The 24462-nt window shown below is 43.1% G+C and overlaps 1 protein-coding gene across 3 annotated transcripts in view; it reads left to right on the forward strand.

Annotated features, from left to right (window-relative positions):
• syt12 (synaptotagmin XII) overlaps window positions 1-24462 on the forward strand; it is a 262160-nt gene that overhangs the window by 176125 nt on the left and 61573 nt on the right. For 2 of the 3 annotated variants that reach the window (XM_072273117.1, XM_072273118.1), the window contains exon 3: window positions 18639-18832. In XM_072273117.1, the coding sequence (XP_072129218.1) occupies window positions 18665-18832 (168 nt within the window). In that variant the 5' untranslated portion in view covers window positions 18639-18664. Of the gene's footprint in view, window positions 1-4068; window positions 4126-6171; window positions 6232-18638; window positions 18833-24462 lie in introns of those variants that run through there. The other variant, XM_072273116.1, reaches the window with a different exon arrangement.

Consider the following 24462-nt stretch of genomic DNA (forward strand, 5'->3'; position numbering starts at 1 on the left):
TATTCCTTGGAGTTTAGGAGAATGAGGGGAGACCTCATAGAAACATTTCGAATGTTAAGAGGCATGGACAGAATGGATGTGGCAAAGTTGTTTCCCATGATGGGGGAGTCTAGTACGAGAGGGCATGACTTCAGGATTGAAGGGCACCCTTTCAGAACAGAGATGCGAAAAAAATTTTTTAGTCAGAGGGTGGTGAATCTATGGAATTTGTTGCCACGGGCAGCAGTGAAGGCCAAGTCATTGGGTGTACTTAAGACAGAGATTGATAATTATCTGAGTAGCCAGGGCATCAAAGGTTATGGTGAGAAGGCGGGGCAGTGGGACTAAATAGGATAAAATGGATCAGCTCATGATAAAATGGCGGAGCAGACTTGATGGGCCGAATGGCCTACTTCTGCTCCTTTGTCTTATTGTCTTATGGTCTAAAAGGGTCTTGGCCTGAAACTTCAACTGTTCATTTCCCTCCCTAGATGCTGCCAGACCTGCTGAGTGCCTCCAGCGTATTGTGTCTGTTCTCAAGATTTCCAGCATTTGCAGAATCTCTGCAGATGTTACACATGAGATAGGATGGTTCCCTCATTTATCTCATCAATGTCAGGGGTATCACAGACTCATACCACACGGAAACAGACCATTCACTCCACCCCATTCACCTGTGGGCACCCATCCATATTGATTCCATCTTCCAGCACTTGGTCTGTTAGGGAGTATTCTGGAGTTATGTGAATATAGTAGATACTAAGTCAAGCAAAATCCATCTTCAGTTTTAATTGTAAATTGCAAACAGTGAACTGGTTAAAAGCCCACAAATTAAGAGGTATGATTTACTAAGTGGTGAACATGAAACATTTGCACTTGCCAAATGCTAAGCCAATGGATTTGTGTTAATTGGCCTGAATTAAACAAGTCAACATGGCTGAGTTATTTGCACCATTGTGACTTGAGTTCAAGCTGGTAGACCAGATGGACATTGCACTTAGCACAGTGGTCACCAACCACTGGGCCGCGGTCCGGTACCGGGCTGCAAAGATATGCTACTGGGCCGCGAGGAAACAATATGATTTGGTGATATGAGTCAGCTGCCTTTCCTCATTCCCTGTCATGCATTGTTGAACTTGAACACCACCCCGCCCCCCAACCACTGGCCGGTCCGCAAGAAAATCGTCAATATTAAACCGGTCCGCGGTGCAAAAAGGGTTGAGGACCCCTGACTTAGCATATCAAGCATGATCACAGGTATAGGCAATCAATAGTTTTGTGTACTCAGGATATTAGTATGCGCAGAGACAGCCCTGCCAACATTAATTTTGCGTGTCTGGCTCTCTGTCTTCAAAAGTTTTTAGACTATTTATGTGAATTAATTTGAGACAAAGGTGTTTGAACATTCAGAGGCGACTGTCACTGTAGAATGTAATTCAAAGGAAGCACTGTCAACCCAAAGGATTGAAGTAAACAATGTCATTGGAAGTATTGATATTGTATTCTTACTGAAGTTAGTAACTGTTGTTACCTTTGATCTTAAGGTATAAAAGTACGACGTACCTTCGGGTTTGTGAGCCTCTGCTGAGAGAGTCTCCAGAATGGTGCCTGCTTGTTGTGCTGAATAAAGACTTCTATGTCACCAGTTTTAGTGTTCCTCTGGTGATTACAATCACAGACACAACATGGCCCATAGTCTTAAGTGCCTCACAAATTTAAGTACTAGTCTGGACACTTCTTGTGACTCTGCTTCCACCACTTTTCCTACCGTCCATTCTGTGAAGCCACAACCCTTTGGCTGAAAACTCCCTCACTCCCCTTACCACTGGGCCAAATGACCTGTTTCCTGTAGACACATAAAAGTTGCTGGTGAACGCAGCAGGCCAGGCAGCATCTGTAGGAAGAGGTGCAGTCGACGTTTCAGGCCGAGACCCTTCGTCAGGACTAACTGAAGGAAGAGTGAGTAAGGGATTTGAAAGTTGGAGGGGGAGGGGGAGGGGGAGATCCAAAATGATAGGAGAAGACAGGAGGGGGAGGGATAGAGCCAAGAGCTGGACAGGTGATTGGCAAAAGGGGATACGAGAGGATCATGGGACAGGAGGGCCGGGAAGAAAGACAAGGAGGGGGGACCCAGAGGATGGGCAAGAGGTATATTCAGAGGGACAGGGGGAGAAAAAGGAGAGTGAGAGAAAGAATGTGTGCATAAAAATAAGTAACAGATGGGGTACGAGGGGGAGGTGGGGCCTTAGCGAAAGTTAGAGAAGTCGATGTTCATGCCATCAGGTTGGAGGCTACCCAGACAGAATATAAGGTGTTGTTCCTCCAACCTGAGTGTGGCTTCATCTTTACAGTAGAGGAGGCCATGGCCGTGGATCCCATTCCCATTCTGACATGTCTATCCACGGCCTCCTCTACTGTAAACCCATTCCCATTCTGACATGTCTATCCATGGCCTCCTCTACTGTAAAGATGAAGCCACACTCAGGTTGGAAGAACAACACATATTCCGTCTGGGTAGCCTCCAACCCGATGGCATGAACATTGACTTCTCTAACTTCCGCTAGGCCCCACCTCCCCCTCGTACCCCATCTGTTACTTATTTTTATGCACTCATTCTTTCTCTCACTCTCCTTTTTCTCCCTCTGTCCCTCTGAATATACCTCTTGCCCATCCTCTGGGTCCCCCCTCCTTGTCTTTCTTCCCGGCCCTCCTGTCCCATGATCTTCTCGTATCCCCTTTTGCCAATCACCTGTCCAGCTCTTGGCTCTATCCCTCCCCCTCCTGTCTTCTCCTATCATTTTGGATCTCCCCCTCCCCCTCCAACTTTCAAATCCCTTACTCACTCTTCCTTCAGTTAGTCCTGATGAAGGGTCTTGGCCTGAAACGTCGACTGCACCTCTTCCTACAGATGCTGCCTGGCTTGCTGTGTTCACCAGTAACTTTGACGTGTGTTGCTTGAATTTCCAGCATCTGCAGAATTCCTGTTGTTTGTGTTTCCTGTAGATCTCTCCAACACTGCAATCCAAAACTAAAACTCTGCAGATACTGGAAATGTTAAACAGAAACTGAAAATGCCAGGCATTCTCAATCTACAACTACCAGGCCCTGTCCTATTTTAATTAACTTCACCTTCCCCCGATTTAAAACATTTATTCTTGGTCTACCCCTATTTTTTCTATAACTTTGAAATATACAGAGCAGTATCTCCAAGATATCCCAGTGCTGACATTCCCTCCACCTGACTGACGATAGTCCTAAAGACAAGGCTGAGTAATCTTCATTCATTCAGTGGACGATCCATATACAAAAATTCTCCAGGACACACTTCAGAAATGACCCCCACCCCCACCAAGTTTTTTATACTAAAGCAATCCCAGTTAATATTTGGGAAATTGATAGTCATAGTCATAGTCATAGTCAAACTTTATTGATCCCGGGGAAATTGGTTTTCATTACAGTTGCACCATAAATAATTAAATAGTAAAAAAGCCATAAGGATGTCACCTAGTATAACAATTTTATTTTTGTTACATCCTTCTGCAACTTGCCTACATAATAAGCTATTTTATTTTCTCAATCAGAGAGCCCCCACCAGCACTATTGTGAGCAATAGAAAGGATAAGTAGCTAAAAACTGAATTGCATTTTCAAAAATGTAACCACTTGCAAAGTGTTTGGATTGCTGAGTTAAGGAAACATTGAAAGTCATTTTCCTCTTCTCGAAAGCTTCCATGGATCTAAACCAATTGCAACATGAAGCAAAATTCTTCTGTTCTTCTATCAGTGGACTCTATAGTGGGCTTTTTCCCTTAATATTTGAATGCAGAAGTAATTCAGGTGGTCTTCCCCTTCCCAGAGATGTCTAGCCTCACCTGCACTTCCTAAACCTTCAAAAGAATTTTGGAGCTCATTCAATTTGTGGAACCATTGACTATCAAGGTGATCATTTCTTGCGGGTTGCCCGGTGTAATTTTCTATGTGACAGACAACTGCAGACTTGTATAATGATACTTTTGCTGTCTTCACTACAGCAGGTATGCTCACGTGCGACTGGCCTGCAGTTGGTGCCTGACATCAGAAGTAAGAAGCAGGATTTTATGTCTCCAGGAACTCTGGAACAGACAGTTGGAAAGCAGGGTGTTATAAGGTAAAAGAAATATGTTGAGTTGGGATGTTGGTGTCTCTCGAGGTTTCAGTTCTTGAAAGAAACCCAAGCATGGCCAAATCCAACCCCTTTTTCCAAAAGCTGCAAAGAGCAAGGCCTCGACTTACACTCAGTGACCAATTTATTGGGTACTTCCTGAGACTAATAAAATGACCACCGAGTGTATGTTCGTGGTCTTTGCTGCTGTAGCCCACCTCTGCAAGGTTTGCTGTGTTGCACATTCAGACATGCTCTTCTGCACACCACTGTTGTAACATGTGGTTATTTGAGATACTGTCACCTTGAAATATTCTGGCCACTCTCCTTTGACCTCTCTCATCAACAAAGCGTTTTCACCCACAGATCGGCCACTCACTAAATGTCTTTTGCGTTTTGCACCATTCTTTGTAAACTCTAGAGATTGTTGTGTGTGAAAATCCCAGGAGATCAGCAGTCTCTGAGATACTCAAACCACCCTCTGGCATCAACAATCATTCCATTGTCAAAGTCACTTAGATCACATCTTTTTCCCCATTCTGATGTTTGGGCTGAACATCAACTGATGTTTTATGCATTGAGCTGCTGATTAGGTGATTGCATTAATGAACGAGCTGGTGTACAGGTGTACCTAATAAGATTGGCAACACACAGTAACACAGCACAATATGGTCATGTGGTCTGAGGCTAATTTTGGAAGAAACTTGAAGGGCTTGGGGATGGAGGCTGGGTGGGGTGGTGTTCCAGGCACTGAGTCCTTTATCTTTGTAATCACCTCCAGCCTTCCAAGAAATCCCTGATCCTGTAATTCTGGTCTCCAGATCACCCCCTTTTCAGTATCTCTATAATCACTGATAGCCATGAAAAACCCTATAGTTCTGGGTGTTCTTTCTTGCATGTATTAGCTGGAGGTGGTGTAGGACAGAGGACAGGCCTCTGTGGGCTTGCTGGAGTCTATATTGGGTTGCAGGCTGCCCTGCTCACCTCTGTCGGTGCTGCTCTCCTGTGTTTGCTAAGTGCTGCCCTCCAGCATTTGCTTGGTGGATGAACAAGCTGGACCAGGACAACTTCCCATCAGACTAAAGGACATGCCAGTTAGGAACTTGGGCTATATTATTTTTTGTTGACTTGTGATTTTCTGCTATCATAACCATATGTGGAATATGCTATGTGCAGTGTGCTGTTGGTAATATGTTTTTCACCTTGGTCCTGGAAGAACAATGTTTTGTGCGGCGATATTCATGTATGGTTGAATGATAATTGAACTTGAATTTATTGTTGTATTTAGAGTCATAAGGTCATACAGAACAGGTCATAGCCAACCATCAAGTACACGTTATACTAATCCTTTTTTGTTCTCCCAACAACCCCGTCATAAACTTTTCAAATTATACACTTTTCTCAATACTAGAGACAATTTATAATGGCCTATTAACTCTACTAACTTGAACAAATTTATTTTGGGTGTGAGATGGAAACTGTAACAACCCAAGCATTCAAAGAGAGAACATACATACACTGACCTAAGAAGCCATGGGGCAGGTGAAACTACATTGTACCTGCACATGTACTTGCCCTGCAACAAACATAAGAATGACTTCCACTCATAAACTCTCCTATTGGCTTTCAGATTTACCCATTCTCTTCATGCCTGTGGTACCTGGGCTGGAACCTGTCAGTTCCTCAGCTTCATAAAATAACCATGGAAAGCTGGCGGTCTCTCCTTGATGGGTGATGGGTTACCCTGGAAACATGATCTCAACACATAAAGGTCTCAGTTACTGCTTAACCATGAGTGCAGCCTCCCACCAGTTGATGTGACTCGTAGGGTGGGGAGAAGGAAATGGAAAGTTGTGAATCTAACGTCCTTGGATATCACCACCAATGCTATTCCTTCAATGTCCTGCAAACCAGGCTGGGAATTTGGGATCACATTGGACACTTATATTCATGATCGAATAACCAACAAATTAAATTTAGGCTTTTACTTCAGGGCAATTTGAATTGTTATATTCATATGGAGAATGTAATTGCCTTGTGTCTCATTCACAGGCAAGATCAAAAGCTGCCTGTCTACTATGGAAGGAAATCCAGCAGAATATCCTGCAAGTGGTGAGTAATGATGGTCACATACATTAAACAGACATCAATGTTTCTTCAATGAACATCCTGCTCCAATTATAAGGAAATTTGCAGTGGAGTGGGAAAGTGATGTGTGACTTGGGTAGCTCCACAAAATGGGCAAAGTCGAACTGCTACCCCGTTAACACCACACCCCCTCCTTCCCTGGATATTCCTGTCCTTCAAAGTCAGAGAAGTGGATGCAAGGAAGACAGGTCAATTTGCCTAACTGTCGCATAATGGTCAGCACAATGCTTTGCAGTACCAGTGATGCTGGTTCATTTCCCGCCGCCATCTGTAAGTTTATACATTCTCCCTTTAACCGCCTGGGCATCCTCCAGGTACTCTGGTTCCCTTCCACAGACCAGAGACGTACTGGTTTGTAGGTTAATTAGTCATTGTAAGTTGTCCCGTGATTAGGCTCGGGTTAAATCAGGGGTTGGCTGGGCTCAAAGAGCCAAAGGAACCCATTCTGTGTATCTCAATAAATCTATAAGTAAGTAGGGGAAATACTAGAATCTTTAGTGGAAGTATACTGAAAAAAAATGTAAGGGTACTGAGCAAAGCCAGTATGGATTTATGAGAGGAATATCTTGTTTGCCTGCAGGTGTACCTTGACTATGTGATTAGTAGAATAGATAAGGGAAAGCCAATGGATGTGGTTTTATGTGGATTTTCAGATTATTTGGATAAGGTCCCACATAGGAGACTGGTCAATGTGGAGTTGAGGGTAGTATGTTAAAGTGGATTGAGAATTGTTTGGCCGATAGGAAGCAATGAATGGGAATAAATGAGTTCCTTGCTTCTGCAATTCTGAGCATCTCAAATTGATTTGCAGTAGTGGTGCATGAAGATTAGCTGCTAAGGAAAACAGTGCCTTAGATTAGTGAAGGATCGCTACCATCCTAAAAAGTTAACCTGGCATTATATTGTGTTCTATTTTTGGACCATGTTTGTGGTTCATTTGGAGAATAACTTCCACAAATAATGGCCATGTTCCCTTGGAGCTTCGTATTTAATGAGTGATACCAATACTCTATTCTTGAGACCACAATACATTGCATAAAATGTACAATTAGGTCATTCGACAGCTCATTAATGAAGTATGGTTTTGATAATATTGCAACAGCTTTCAGATTCAACTTCACAGAATCTGTCAGAAACTAGTAGCTGGATTCTGACTTCCCAAATTAGGCAATCTCACCTGTCACACATTCTCTGCACTCACTTGCTTTGTAGCAAATGTTGCCCAAAAAATAGGATATGAGGTTCTGATTCACTAGGGCGAGGTCTTTCTGGATTTGATCTGCTGCCTGGAATCACCATCTGCCTGCACCAATGGGGCCAAAAGCAGAGGAGGCTCTGTGTCCTTGGGTTGGGTGGCAAGGTCCAGGAGGCAGCTGGGTCCAGGCTCATGGTCTCCTAGACCCTGCCCCAGAACAACCTGACTGTCTTTGATACAAGTAAGGCTGGGTATGTATCTTTGAGTTGAATGTGTTTCAGATACCTTGGAAATTTACAAATATTAAGATTGACATAAGTAATTTTAAAACACAAAATACTCTGCAGATGCTGGGGTCAAAGCAACACCCACAACACGCTGGAGGAACTCAGCAGGTCGGGCAGCATCCGTGGAAACGTTGACTGATTGTTTCCACGGATGCTGCCCGACCTGCTGAATTCCTCCAGCGTGTTGTGAGTAATTTTAAAAGTTATTGCAAAAATACTTAGTAGAAAACATCAATATGTTATTGATAACACGAAAGCAAGACATTTTTTTTTTTTTACCTTGCCACTTGTTTTCTAATCCATTGGCTGAAAATTCACGTTGAATAGGGAGTTCAACTTGTACCCCAGTTCTGAACTAGCCGAGGATCAGAGAGACATACAATGCCAGAAGCAGTGGCATTGGTTTGCTGCTCAGTCTGTCTCAGACTTCAAGCCTTTCCATATTTAGCCATGATTTATTTTCCTTGGAATGACTAGAGTCAGCAATTTCCTTCCAAAGTACTGGTTTCAGTCAGGAATATAGCCTCTCATCTCTTAACCTGCAAGACCTACAAGACCAATTCATTTCCATTGTCTTGTTCACTAAAATACTGCAGAAACTTTAAAAAGGCTGCATTCTACAATAACAAAAAAAATCTCTTGAATTTCTCATTGAATTTTTTAATAGCCTGCTTACAGCCCACAGACTGGATACTTGCACTGCTCTCCCCCAGGGTGGAAATATCCTCAGTAGGTCTGTCCTGTTTATTCCCTTCATATATAGAACTTCATTAGATTGCCTCTCTTTTGTTCTGAGAAAGAGCCCAGCCAGTTATTCCCTAATGGTTATATCTTGTCAACTGTAGTACCAGTCTTTCTTTGCACTTTTCAACATGAAGCATAAAACAGCACAGCAAAGGAACAGGCCCTTATGCCATTGATGTTGTGCCAAACTAATTAAAGTAATGACACCTGATTAAGCTAATGCCTTCTGCCTGCATACCGTCCATATCCCTCCATTCTCTACCAAGAGAAGCTCTGCAGATGCTGGAAATCAAAGTAATACACACAAAATGCTGGAGGAACTCAGCAGGACAGGCAGCATCTATGGAGAAGAGTAAAGAGTCGATGCTTCAGGTCAAGAAACGTCGACTGTTTACTCTTTTCCACAGAAGCTGCCTGGTCTGCTGAGTTCCTCCAGCATTTTCTGTGTATTACTCCCTCCATTCCCTGCATATTCATGTGCCTATCTAAGAGCCTCTTAAACGTTTTTACCGTAGATACCGCCAACACCACTGCTAGCAGTGCATTCCAGGCACTCACATATCCCCTTTCACTTTAAATGACGGCCTCTAGCTTTAAATGCTTCAACCCTGGGGAAGAGATAGCATCTGTCTACTCTATTTATGCCTCTCATAGTATTACAAACTTCTATCAGATCACCCTTCAACCTCAGCCACTCCAGATAAAACAACGCTAGTTTGTACAGGCTCCAAGCCAGCCTCTTCTGCCCACTCTCCAAAGCCCCCACATACTTCCTATAATGGAGAAATTGAATGCAATACCCCAAATGCAGTCTCACGAGGGTTTCCTTCCCAGAATTGTTATATCGTTTAGATAATGTTGAGACCTGAGTGGACCAAGCTTCTAAATAACTTCAATCTAATTTTTGTATTTTTGAATGGGACTCCCATACTGTACAAAAAGGAATGGATGGGATAGAGTTTGTCAAATGCGCTTAGGAAAGTTTTCTTAATCAATATATAGGGGTCCCAACTGGAGAGAGCGTGATACTGGATCTCTTATTAGGGAATGAGACAGGGCAGGTGACAGAATGTGTGTAAGGGAATATGGTGTCTATTGATCATAATTCCATTCATTCCAAGATAATTATGGAGAAGGATAGGACTGAGTCCTCAGGCTGAGATTTACAATTAAAGAAAGGCCAATTTTGATGGCATCGGATAGGATCTGACAGGTGTGCATAGTGACAGGTTGTTTTCTGGCAGAGAGGGTTTCTTGGTAAGTGAGAAAGCTCCTAAGGTGAAATTCTGAGAGTACAGAGTTTGTGTGTCCCTGTCAGAATAAAAGGCAAAGCCTACAGTTTTAGGGAACTGTGGTTTTCAAGAACTATTAAGACTATTGCTAAGAAGAAAATGGAGGTGCATATCAGGTATAGGCAACAAGGAACAAATAAGGTACTGGAAAAATATAGGAAATGCAAGAAAACACCTAAGAGGGAAATCAGGAGGGCTGAAAGTAGGCATGAGGTTGCTTTGGCAGATGAGATGAAGGAAAATCCCAAGGGCTTCTACAGAAGTTGATAGAGGAAGGTCAGTGGATGTTGGCTACATGGATTCTAGAAGGCTCTGTTAAAGTTCTACATGGGAGGTTGATCAGGAAGATTCAGTTGTGTGACATTCAGGATAAGGTAGTAAATTAGATTCACATCAGCTTTGTGGAAGAAGCTAGGGAGCGGAAGTAGATGGCTACCTCTCTTGACTGTATGCCCGTGACCAGTGGTGTGCTACAGGGATCGGTGCCAGGTCTGTTGTTGTTTGTTGTCTATATCAGAGATCTGGATGATGATCTTGGCAAAGTGGATCACCAAATTTGCAGATGACACCAAGATTGGAGATAGTGAGGAAAGCTAGCAAAGCTTGCAGCAAGACCTGGAACAGCTGGAAAAATGGGCTGAAAAGTGGCAGAAGGTATTTAACGCAGACAAGTGAGCTGTTGCCCTTTGGAAGGACAAACCAGGGTAGAAGTTGCACAGTGAATGGTAGCACGCTGAGTAGTGTGGTAGAGCAAAGGAATCTGGGAATGCAGATCCATAATTCCTTGAAAGTGGCATCAGAGGTAGATAGGGTGGTAAAGTGAGCTTTTGGCATATTGGTTTTCATAAATCAGAGCGCTGAATACAGGAGTTGTGATGTTCTGTTGAAGTTGTATGATATGTTGGTCGGCCAGCAACGTAGTCTTGGAGTACTGTTGGAGTATTGTGAGCAGTTTTGGGCACCTTATCTTAGAAAGAATGTGCTGAAAATGGACAGGGTTCAAAGGAGTTTCACAAAAATAATTCCAGGATTGAATAGCTTGTCACATGAAGAGCATTTGATGGCTCAGGGCCTGTATTCACTAGAATTCAGAAGAATGAGGAGTGACCTAATAGAAATCTATTGAATGGTGAAAGGCTTTGATAGAGTGGATATGGAGAGGATGTTTCCTATGGTGGGAGAGACTACGTCTAGAGGACACAGTCTCAGAATAGAGGGGCATCCTTTTAGAACATAGATAAGGAGGAATTTCTTTAGCCAGGCAGTGGTGCCAGGAATTTCTTTAGCGGGCTCACTCTTAAGTTTTAAGAATAAATTGGATAGGTACATGGATGGGGGAGGTCTGGAGGGTTATGGACTGGATGCAGGCCAATGGGACTAGTGGAATAATGTTTCGGCACAAACTAGAAGGGCCGAATGGCCTGTTTTCTGTGCTGTAGTGTTCTACGGTTCTATGGTGTACCTGTAGAATTCTTTGCAGCCGTGAAGGTGAAGTCTTTATGCATATTTAAAGCAGAGGTTGATAGATTCTTGACTGGTCATGGCATGAAGAGATATGGGGAGAAGGCAGGAGATTGGGGCTGAAAGGAAAATTGGATGAGCCATGATGAAATGGCAGAACAGACTCAAAAGGCCAAATGGCCTATTTCTACTCCTATATCTTATGGTATTATGGTCTTGAGGAACTGAGCTATAGAGAAAGGTTAAATAGGTTAGGACTTAATTTCTGAGAGCATTGGAGAGTAAGGGGACATTTGATAGAGGTATACAAAATTATGAGGAGCATAGGTAGGGTAAATGCAAGCAGGACTTTTCCAATGAGGTTGGGTGAGACTACAAATAGAGGTCATAGGTTAAGGGTGAAAGGTGAAATATTTAAAGAGAACCTGACGGGGAACTCCCTGATTCAAAGGGTGAGTATGGAACGAGCTGCCAGTGGAAGAGATAGTTGCGGATCTGATTGCAAAATTTAAAAGAAGTTTGGATATGTTTGGGGGGGCTACGTGCTACGTCCATGTGCAGGGAGAATAACAACTTAGCACAGACTACATGAACTGAAGGGTCTGTTTCTGTGCTATGGTGCTCTATGACTTTATAAATTTTATTCTGCCAGAATAATATTCAGTACCTTTGATTAGCTGCATTCAACAACACTGCTATTTAGAATGACCTGCGAATCTCTATCCCAGATCCCTTTGTTCTTTGACTCTATTTATAATCTTACTGTTCAAGTAGTTCTTTTGTTCCTTCGGCCATCCTTATACTTATTAAAATTCATGTAATAATGATGTATTCACTCTCAAAGTTTGTTCATATCTTCCTTAATTTTTTCATAATTCATTATCTAATTTGCAGTTAGAATAAGACCTTTAGCATTATTCTACAGCACTTCATGGTAAGATGAATTATAGATGTGGCCTGCAAGGTGTATAAATGAAATAGCTCTGTTCTTATTGTGTGATCTCAAAAAGTCTAATATTAATATAAATGCAAAATTATTTTGGCAAATTATATTCTCACAGACTTCTCCTTAGCACATTGGGGAAACGTTAACTGCACTTCTAAAAGCCAATTAATTATTTACTTAAATTAAAGTTTTCTCAGTTTAATTATATCCAGGGATCTGCAATTTCAGATTATCTAGCAGTGAAGATTAACACCATATGGGGAGAACACTATAAATGTTGTCTGACGTATTTACGGAGGTAAAGAATTCTCACACTTTACTTTTAACTTACCTACCTAATGTAGTAGGCGGGGTGAAGATTTGTCACTACCAAAGGAGGTGTAAGGTGCTCCTTCCCTCCGTTAGTCTGCAGTCACCCTTGGGCAAAGTGGAGCACCTGCTTAGCCCCCTGATCAGGGTCATGTGAAGCCACGGGAGCAGGTAGCAGATGGTCGTATGAGCAGCTGGTGCATAGTTACGCAACCTCTAACGCCAGCTCTGATGAGTACTGGCTGGGGTCACTTGTCTTGTAAAGACACAGCCCAGAAAAAGGCAATGGCAAACCACTTCTGTAGAAATATTTGCCAAGAACAATAATGTTCATGGAAAGTCCATGACTGCCCATGTCATACAACATGGCACAAATTGAACTTAATATAATTTACCTTATTGGGTCCTTGCCAGTTCTCAGCAGTATAAACCCAATCTCCCCTTCCTCTAACTATGCAATTTACTCTCTTTCTCATTTATGTTCTCTGAGGTACTTCTCTGGGGTAATATAATTGCCAGAAATGTACATAATTCACAACCACCAACAGTGAATTGGGGTTTCGCTTTAAGAGGCTGGTCTTACTTGATGATGTTGTTATGTAAGAATTTTTAGTGTGCTTTTGTGTTTAGGTTTAGGAATTAAATAAAATGTGTTACAGGTCTCATTAAACATAAAATGCCTCAGTTTGTTTTATTTGTGAAAACCTACATTGGTGCCCCCGAAGCTCTAGGATAATTCTAGAGTTGTTGAACATGTCGGCCAATGCAGTCTCTTTGAAATTGCTGGAGTTTTGGGAGCAAAATGCCGCTGCTTGGTTTGTACAAGCTGAGGCCCAGTTCGTGTTTCGAGAAATCTCCACTTACAAACCAAATTTTGTTACGTGGTAGTGTCGCTCAGCAATTCCATAGCTGCGAGAGTGGTGGGTCTGCTTGAACACCCTCCTGAACACCATAAATACCGATCGCTGAAAACTCACCTTTTACAGACTTTTGAACTATTGGAGTCTAGGCACACCAAACAGTCTCACCTTTTACAGACTTATACACTATCGGAGTCTGGGCACACCAAAGAGTCTCACCTTTTACAAAATCTTGCACTATTGGAATCTGGGCGAACCAAACAGTTGCTTTCCTTACCCTATCTTAGTGATGCTAGGCCTTCAGAGTTAATGGACTACATGCTGTCTCTCCTAGGAAATCACCACCCTTTTTTCACTCTTAAAGAACTATTCATGCAGCAAATGCCTGGTCAAGTTTGCATAGCCCTCGGTGATACACCCGTGATGGACAATTAGGAGCTTACTAAAACACCAGACAGTCTACACGCAGCAGGGCAGTAGTGCATCATTCTTCCTCCTTTCTCTACTCAATAAGCCCGCTCAGCAAGGCCCTCAACATAAGGATCCTGCCCCTGCAAAACAGACAATGCCAGGCCTGTGCTTTTACTATGTTCTCTTGCTCAACATGCTGTCCAGGGAATGCTTCCTGTATGACAAGGTGCTCAAGTGAGTGTGCAGACGGCATCACCTATTGATGCAAAGGCAAAGCATGATGAAACCTCACTGGAGGCCACCAATGGCAGCAGGATCAGACTTTCAGGATACGGCGGGTGACGCTCTGCTTCAGTGGGCGACGTTACACATCGGACTTCGTCCTGGCTGCGATGGCCCAGAGCCTCGGTGCTAGGCTACATCACACCACGGCGAATCACCCACAGTCCAATGGCCTATGCGAGCGGTTTCACAAGTTCCCTAATTTTCCTGATTCTTGACAGGAACAAGAGAGACAGGCAACTAATCGTGTAGCCTCAGCTCTCTGGTTGTTTGAGGGAAGGCACTGAACAGGACAGACCTAGGGAGGATACTTCCACTTGGGGAAGGGGGATGAATGGGTTGGATGTGGAGTCTAATCTCAAAAGTATAAGTAGGCCATTAATAAATCCAATAAGAAATTCAAGACTTCACCTGTGAGTCTGTTGGGGTTATCTACTGTACCTGGTGCTCCCAGTATGGCCCCCTGTATATCGGGGAGATCCAGTGTAGATCGGGAGACTGCGCCAAGCACATTCACTCCATCCACTACAAAAAGCAGGATCTCGCGGTGGTCACCCATTTCAATTCTACTTCCCATTCCCATTCCAAAATATCAGTCCACGGCCTCCTCTACTGCCATAATGAGGCCACACTCATGTTGGAGGAACAACACTTTATATTCCAACCTGATGGCATGGACATCAATTTTTCAAACTTCTGGCAATTGCCCCTCTCTTCATCATTCCCCATTCCCATTCCCCTCTCTCACTTTATCTCCTTAGTTGCCCATCACCTCCTTCTGTTTCTCCCCCTCCTCACTTCCCTTTCTTCCATGGTCTTTTCTGTCCCCTCCTATCAGATTCCTCCTTCTCCAGCCATTTATCTCTTTCACCAATCAACTTCCCAGCTCTTTACTTCATCCTGCCCCCTCGCCCAGTTTCACTATCACCTGCCCCCTTGTACTTCTTCCTTCCCTTCCCCCACCTTGTTATTCTCACTTCTCCCCTTGCTTTCCAGTCCTGATGAAGGGTTTTGATCTGAAACGTTGACCATAGATACTGCCTTGATCTGCTGAGTTCCTCCAGCATTTTGTGTGTGTTGCCAAAGAAATTAGAGAGCTAGTTCATTGCTCCCAGAATGTATCCTAATCTTATTAGATTTTCTCTGGTGTTTCAGTGAATAAGGCAGTGAGACTATCAGTCATACAGAGTGTGAGGTGATAGTACATTCCTCCTAAACATATCGGTGTCAGACTACAGCCAAAATTCATTAATTCATCAGTGATCTTCAGCTTATTTCTATTGTCCATAACTACCCTTATAATTGACTCAACATAACAACTCCAACCTACCCTTTTCTTTTATTTGTCATCTCCCACACTTATCTGTAAATACACGGTTGCAATCTCATTCCTTCAAGAATGGTTTGAAAGTGCTTCATCAAGATTTTGGAAATAAAACAGAAATGCTGGAACTCAGCTCGTCCAGCAGCAAAGGAAGGAAGATCTGTTTAACCAATGCAATGCATGCGAACACACTGGAATGCACAACTGGGGGTGATGACAGAGTCTGATAAAAGGGGGGCCATTGAAAAGGCACTTATAGAGACACATGGGTGTAAGCAAAATGGAGGATTATGGCCTGTGTAGGAGGGAAAGGTTAGATTGATCATGAAGTATGTTTATATAGATCGGCACAACATCATGAGCCAAAGGGCCCATATAGTGCTGTACTGTTCGATGATACGTTCTACAGTAACAAATTGGGTACCTTGCTCAGACCTGGAGGTATTACTGTTTTTGAGACAGAGTTGTGGTCTACAGAGTGAAGTTTAAGACAAAATGGCTATGTGGAGATTGGTTAAGATGAATCAGGTGATAAGGAGCATGAAGTCCAACTATTAGGCAACCACTTTACAGAAACAGGGTGAGATAGAGCAATAAGCAGGATAATAGGAAACAATAAGAGATTATTTACTTAAAGTTGGAAAATTCAATGTTCCTTCCAAAGGATTTCAAAGTATCAAGGCAGTAGATCAGATTTACTTCTTCTAGTTTGCATTGGGCCTCACTATGGCCTTGAAGGAGGCTATGGGAAGGCAAGTCTGAATAGGAGAGGGAATGGGACTTAAAATGGCACACATCAGGAAGTTCAAGATCACCACTGAGTGCAAATACTTTCGAAAGCTACTCCCCAGTCTGCATAGGAAGCTGCCCTAGGACGGGGTGTAGTGTGTGGACCGGAGAGTCACTGGGTGAGCAGTTCCTATGAAACACTGAAGGAGTGGGGGTAGCTGGAGAAGAAGGGAGAGCATGACTGAAGGTATCATATGGGAGCTGGCGGAAATTGCAAAGGACAATACATTGAGGTGGAGGGTGAGTACGAGGAGAACTCCATCCCTGGGGGATGAGGGGTGAGAGCAGACACGCACAAAACAGCGAAAATGCAACTGGGAGCTCAAGCCACTCTGTCAGAGGGGAAGCCACTTTTCAGAAAGAGAGAGAGCACTTCAGAGACACCAAAGTGGAAGGCCTCATCATGGGAATAAATGTGATGGAGTAAAGAAGGAAAATGGGCGAAAGGAATGGTGTCATCACCTGTGCCATGCCTTCTTCACATTATTAACATCAGGGAGGAGCTATAGGAGCCTGAAAACCCACAAGTAATGTTTAATACAACACACACAAAAAATGCTGGTGAACGTAGCAGGCCAGGCAGCATCTCTAGGAAGAGGTACAGTCACTGTTTCGGGCTGAGACCCTTCATCAGGACTAACTGAAAGAAGAGATAGTAAGAGATTTAATGTTTAAGGAATAGCTTCATCCTCCCCGTCCTCAAATTTCTGAACAGTTCATGAACCCATGAACACCACCTCATTGCTTGTCTTTTGCACGACTTAATTTAGATTGTAACTCACAGTAATTTTTAAGTTTTGCACTGTACTACTGCCATGAAGCAACACACTTCATGAAGCATGTCTGTGATGCTAAACTTAATTCTGCTTTGGATTCTATCCTGGCAAGGAGAGACGATGTATAGTCAAGGTAGTCTGGGGGAATTCTATGTGTTATATGTTGGTGATGAGTCTATCTCCTGAGATGGAGAGGAAAAGATCCAGAAATAAGAGTTTTATCAAAAACGGGCCACGTAAATGTAGGAGGAGGGTGGAAATTGGCAGCAAAAGTGATGACATTTTTGACTTCCACTTGATGCAGCACCAATACAGTCAATGTATTAGAGAAAAAGTTGGTGGTCTGGTCCCAAACAAGCCTGGTACAAGGAATCTTGCACATATCCAGCTCAGCTATGGCTATTCACATTCCCATAGCTATCCCTTTGATCAGGAGAAAGTGAGTACAATGGAAGGAGAGTTGCTGTGCATAACAACAACCTCTGCCAATTGATTAGAATGTTGGTGGAGGGACACTGATTTGGTCTCCTTTCTAGGAAAAATTGGAGAGCCTTCAGACCTTCCTGATGTAGGGTGGATATGTAAAAGAATTAAACATCCATGTTGTAGGCAAGCCATTTGGAAACTTGAAGTTGGAAATTGCCAAAATAGCAGTGGCTACCAGAAGTGTCATGGATGTAAATGGGAAGGGTCTGGCCAGGAAGATTATGTTAAGGTAAGAAGAACTAAATGTGTAAGATGAGATCAGGATGAAACAAGTCTATTTGTGAATCGTGGCTAAGAGGTAGAAGCAGCACTACAGAGTTGAGGAACTATCAGGTTGAAGGCTGTAAGGGGAAATGAAATCTGTGATGGTCTATAAGACAATGGCCTGGCATTAGTTGCTGGGGTCATGGTTCAGAGGATGCATCTGTGAGCTCACCTGCAACGTAGAGGTAGATTAACCAGAATACATCTACACTGTCCTTCTCTAGGGTTTGATAACAAAATCCAGGTTGGTTTGCAGAGCAGAGTGTGAACAATCAGAAGGGGTGAGAAATCAAGGTAGTGAATATCACCCAGTTATTCGTGGTGAACAGATCAAAGGAAGGTAAGAGGCCAAGTGAAAGGGGCTAGGATTGGGAATAAGTAAGATAAAGTAAAATACTAATATTCCAAATTTATTTGGAGTTCTCCTAATTATATCCCCAAGACAGCAGACCATTGTAGCTGTGAATTTGCTAACATATTCTGTAAGCATTTCATTTGATGTGAGATCAAAATCAAAAAACTGCACTTAGCAGATTAGGCTATACGTGGCAAGAGAAGCAGTTAAGATTTGCAGTCCAATCTTTAAGTTCTTTTCTGAACCCTTGCAGAACTTCTATTTGTACGTTTTGCCTCGTTTACCTTCAATTCTTCAAGATGTTAATAACAACTTGCTTCCACAGCCTTTTCTTTTTCCTTAGCATGTGTCTCCAGCTCCGCTTCATTCCACGTGGATTTTTATTATTTTGATGAAGGGTTCCAGACTTGAAATGTAACTGTCTCTCTCTCCATTGATACTGCTCGGGCAGTGTTTCCAGCATTTTCTGTTTCCATTCAATGTGAGCTCTTCCAAGTCCTTTAGGGAACATTGAGATACAGCCCTATAAACAAAGGACTTTGACTGTTCCAATTATTAACTGCAGCAATGGTTTCTTCTGCTTCCAACAGTGATCAGAAATCCAGCGAGCTGGGAAATGGGAATCTATGGATCTGGAGTCCTGATTATCCTGGTGATAGTTGCAGTGAACCTATGGAAACTCTGGAAATCCGGAAGTTACCCTGCACCATCTCCTTTCCCAAACTATGATTATAGATACCTGGAACAGAAGTACGGGACCTCATACTCTGAGGTTAGGCAAAAGGTAATCTTAGACTAAGTCTCTAGACTGCTCACTGTACATCTCCTGTGATTTCCATTGGTCTTCCAGGTAGGATTTGTGCATGTACCTGGAAAACAAAAGGTTGCAGGTCCACAGCTACAAAACAGGGAATTGAAATTAACTGACAGCACTTTCAAAAAGGCTATGTGAACTACTGAGTTGGAACATTGGTAGTGTAGCAATGGGTTGTCCACACCCATGAAATGCTGTTGAATGGCAGAGCAATCTAAAGGACCTGAATGTGCTTTATGCCTGTTCCTAGTTCATACATTCATACAGTACTGTACAGCAATAGGCACTTGAGTTCACCATGTCTATGACAACCATGATGCCAACTTAATTCTTGTTTCATTGCCACATACAGTTGTGGAGGCCCAATCATTGAGGGTGTTTAAGGAGGAGACTGATAGGTATCTAATTAGTCAGGGTATCAAAGGACATGGGGAAAAAGCCGGAAATTGGAACTAGATGGGAGAATAGTTTAGCTCATGGTGGAGTGGCGGAGCAGACTCAATGGGCTGAATGGCCTACTTCTGCTCCTTTGTCTTGTGATCTTGTGAATCCCATTTTCCTGTAGTTAGTTGGATCTCTCTATACCCTGCCTGCTTATGTGTCTGTCTAAATGCTTCTTCAATATACTATTGTTTTCTCAGTAAAATATAAACTTGCCTCACACATCTCTTTTAAACTTTCTGCCTCTCACCTTAAACCTATTCTCTCTAGTATTTGACATTTCAAGCATGGGGAGAAGACTCAGATTTTCTATCCTACCTACACCTCTCCTCACTTGATAAGCTGTCCTTCTGTCTGGTTGCCCCTCCGTCTCCGATGCTCCAGTTGGACCAACCTCTCTTCATAGCTAATACTCTCCAATCGGCCAATATCCTGGTGAACTCTCCCCCGCCCTGTCCAAAGAAATAAATAATTATCTGAAATTACCGAGATGTAGAGCCACTATTTCAGTCACTGTTTGTTGGGATCCAACACCCAGCTTCTGGCTCAATGGGAATTACATCACCAACCTCTTACTGTGTGGGTGGGACAGTAGTGTAGTGCTTAGTGTAGTGCTATTACAGCACCAGTGGCCTGAGTTCCATTCTTCCACCATCTGTGAGGAGATTTTACTGTACATTCTCCCTATGACTGTGTGGGTTTCCTCTGGGAGCTCCAGTTTCCTCCCACGTTCCAAAGACATACAGTTTAGGGTTAGCATGTTGTGGGCATGCTACGACGGTGCCAGACGCATGGGTCCACCTGTGAGCTGCCCCGAGCACATCTTTGGACCGTGTTGGCCGTTATCGCAAACGATGCATTGCATTGTCTGTTTCGATGCATCTATATATGTGTGACAAATAACATTAATCTTTAATCTTTACTCTAATCCTAACTACGAGCCAACTATTATATAAATGCTGCAAACCAAAATTACTGAAAATGCTTATTAGGGCCAGTCAGCAACTGTGAGGAGAAAAACAGAATGAAATCAGCATTCATTAGCTCAAATCATTATCTATGTTTTTGTAAATACAGTTTGACCTATTCAGTACTTCTATCGTTCTCCGCTTTTCAGATTGCTAGCACTGCAGTATTTTGCTTTTTTAACAATATATGGTGGACTTTAAGTTGAAGGGTGAACTTCAATGGTGGCTGAATCACAGATGAGACAGATAAAATTGTAGAAGTGTAACAACTGCCTTCTATAGATTATGGTAATTTACAGAAATCAATGGGAATAGACGGCAGAGACTCAGGGAGTGTCCATCAGGGAAGCCAAAGATTTCAGGAGATATGTAGAGGGTGACCAGAGGAACAAAGAGGTAACCTGGAGACCTAAGGATTGGATAAGAGGCTAAAATCCCAGGGAGGGGCAGAAAGGAAATGCAGGGACTCCAGCAGGGGCAGAAAGGAAATGTAGGGACTCCAGCAGGGGCAGAGAGGAAACGTAGGGACTCCAGCAGGGGCAGAGAGGAAATGTAGGGACTCCAGCAGGGGCAGAGAGGAAATGTAGGGACTCCAGCAGGGGCAGAGAGGAAACGTAGGAACTCCAGCAGGGGCAGAGAGGAAATGTAGGGACTCCAGCAGGGGCAGAGAGGAAATGTAGGGACTCCAGCAGGGGCAGACAGGAAACGTAGGGACTCCAGCAGGGGCAGAGAGGAAACGTAGGGACTCCAGCAGGGGCAGAGAGGAAATGTAGGGACTCCAGCAGGGGCAGACAGGAAACGTAGGGACTCCAGCAGGGGCAGAGAGGAAACGTAGGGACTCCAGCAGGGGCAGAGAGGAAATGTAGGGACTCCAGCAGGGGCAGACAGGAAACGTAGGGACTCCAGCAGGGGCAGAGAGGAAACGTAGGGACTCCAGCAGGGGCAGAGAGGAAATGTAGGGACTCCAGCAGGGGCAGACAGGAAACGTAGGGACTCCAGCAGGGGCAGAGAGGAAACGTAGGGACTCCAGCAGGGGCAGAGAGGAAATGTAGGGACTCCAGCAGGGGCAGAGAGGAAATGTAGGGACTCCAGCAGGGGCAGAGAGGAAACGTAGGGACTCCAGCAGGGGCAGAGAGGAAACGTAGGGACTCCAGCAGGGGCAGAGAGTGCAGAAAGGGTAGAAAAGGATGATAGGAAGCTTGGATATAGGAACATAGGAGTCTTACCAAAATCTGACGTTGAATCGGCCTATAGCGATTTGAGTACCACTTGAAAGATGTATTGCTCTGCTTTTGCCAGAAAATATACCAATTAGGAGTTTTGGCAGTGAACTTCGAATCCATCTGTTTTTATCAGCTGCCTTCATTGATTAGGTCTGTCACACAGATGGCAGATGTCAATGATACCTTTCAGAGTCCAAACACCAACACTAGTGGAGTAATCCTGATAAAGAGCAAAACTGAAGCAGCTACTTCAGTAAAACAGAAAATGCAGGAGATACTCAGTTGAATAGGCAGACTCTGTGGAGACGGAAACAAATTTAACGGTTCAGGTCAGTGTCGTTGTTACGTTCTAACATGCAGAGAAATGGAGAAGCTTTCAGTGGTGGTGGTTGAGTGGCAGTGGGGAGGGAAACAGAAAGAAAGGGCTGCAATGAAAAAGATTAAAGATTAGCCATAATTGTCACCTACATTGAAACATATAGTAAAACACGACTTTTTCACCAATGACAAAAACAGTCCAACAGTGGGTGCAGCCCATGAGGGTCGCCATGCTTCCAGCACCAACTTAGCAGACTTGCAACTTGCAAATGTAACTTGTACTTCTTTTGAATGTGAGAGGAAACCAGAGCACCCAGAGGAAACCAATATGGTTACAGGGAGAATATACAAATTCCTTACACACAGCAGGAAGATTGAACCCCACCTTTACAGCCGGCAAAATGGATGATAAATCAGGTTAAGAGATGGTGGAAAAGTGTGAGCTGAAGGACAAATACCATTTCTGAAGCCGCCTTTACAGGGTGGGTATGTGGTTGGGGCTACCCTTGTGGAATAATCTACAGCTGGGAACCAGTGTTTATAAAGAAAGGCTCTCCCACTTCAAACAGAGATGAAGCATTTTATTTTTCCTTAGGATTGTGAACCTTTAGAACCCTCTTTGTCTTTGAATATTTTGAATCCAGAGGTGGACTGATTTTTGTTAAATAAAGGGGTGAAAGGTTACTAGAGATAGGTGGGAACACACTCTCAAGTTTACAATCAGATCAGCCTTGATCTTAGGTTGAGGGACTGAATGGCCTAGTCCTGCCATTCATATATATTGTGAATTCCCCCAGATAATATATATTCATATATATTGTGAATTCCCCCAGATAAATTCCCCCAGGGACTGAATGGCCTAGTCCTGCCATTCATATATATTGTGAATTCCCCCAGATAATATATATTCATATATATTGTGAATTCCCCCAGATAAATTGAATCTCAGGGTTGTATATGGGGACCTATATGTACTTCAATAATAAATTTACTTAGAACTTTAAACCTTGATAGGAAAATAATAATTATAAGAAACTACCTGCACGGAGAAAGGGGGAAAGGCCGTGAATGCTAGATGTGTGTGGAACAATGGTTGGGATTATTGATTGTCTTAACTTGTTGAACTGTTGAGTCCAGAAGACTATAATGGGCCTAGTCAGAAGGTGAGGAGCTGTCCTTCCAGCTTGGATTTGGCTTTGTTGTAGGCCTAAGGCAGGGAGGCTAAAAAAGGAGTGAATGCCGAATGAAGGAGACATCAAAGTTGATGGAACTCTAAAAGCATCTGACTTGAAGGTTATAACACAAAATTTGACACCAAACAATAATTATGAGAAAGGAGGCCAGCTCACAAAAGAACTGGTGAAAAATAAAATTAAGGAACATTTCAAATGAAATACTGCACATAGGGAGGGAATTCCAAAACCTAGGGTCTAGGCAGAAAAAGATTCCTTTCATGTCCATGCTTAAATGAAGAAATTTGGAGATGCACATGAAAGCAGGCTGTGAGGAGCTCTGAGACGCTGCAGAGGTAGAGAAAGTTACAAAGTTAAGGACGTGATTGCTCAGTAGGTTCAATGCAACTTCTACACCTACAGTCACACACGCTCAAAGTCAAAGAAATTGCCTGACGCACCTCACCAGGTAAACTTCAGGCAATTACAAGTATGTGTTAATTTTAACTACTACTTTTTTATTCATTTCCAGTTAAACAATTTACCTTTCTTTAGTGGAATACAACATGCAGATCTGCTATGTGCATTCTCCAGTTAATCGTAGCCCTACTCAACGAGCTGTGAAGCCATCTCAGTGTCCTTATAAACTTTTCATAACTTGTCTGGAAACATTCCGGTACATTTTCATAGTTAAAAAGTGAATGATCCAGGTGTCTCTCTGCTCATTAGAAGATACCCTCAAGCTTATCTGCTCCACTCATCGAAGACCATGGATGGTTTCATTAAAATCAAGGGTATAACTAGAGGAGTAGCACAAAAGAATAATTGAACCCAAGCGTGAGGCACACACGAATTAACTTGTTCGCTATATTAACTCCAAATCCCTACTCCTGTCAATTGGCCCTGGAATATAAATAGACTTCAGTACCAATAACTGAAATAGCAATCCAGTGAGTGGGCTGGCTGTTAGGCCTTTCACCTCTGAGTCATAAAGCTGAGCTCAATTCAGGCATATCAGTTGGAAACCATTTATCCTTGCTGACTGATGTGCCTGTGAATTGAGTTTCGGCAGTCCCAATTATATTTCTGAAGGATAGCAAACAGCACAGCCTCCCATAATCTTATACTTCATGGATCTGTGGTGAATTTCATATCCAAGGAGTCTTTGAGAGTTGCTGTTAACAGTAACCTAAACTTAAATGTTATTGCAGGTGCTCTGGGTCCGGGAACAATGCAAGGTGCTTTAGGATAGGAATCTTGCTCAGGGAACTGTTAAAATCTAACCTGAGGTTTTTTTCTAACCTCTATATGGCTCACTGAAATTTCACCCTCAGTGCAAGGTCAACTCTTCCAAACTGATACAGCTTTCTCTACAGAAGCAGATCAAGTCTCAGTGGTGGCTCAGTGTGTGAATTTGTTTCCATTACTATCAATGCAGAATAGTTTTGTCATCTTTCATCCTGGACCTCTGCTCGTTG

Source organism: Mobula birostris, chromosome 11 (genome assembly GCF_030028105.1).
Source record: "Mobula birostris isolate sMobBir1 chromosome 11, sMobBir1.hap1, whole genome shotgun sequence".
Lineage (NCBI taxonomy): Eukaryota > Metazoa > Chordata > Chondrichthyes > Myliobatiformes > Myliobatidae > Mobula > Mobula birostris.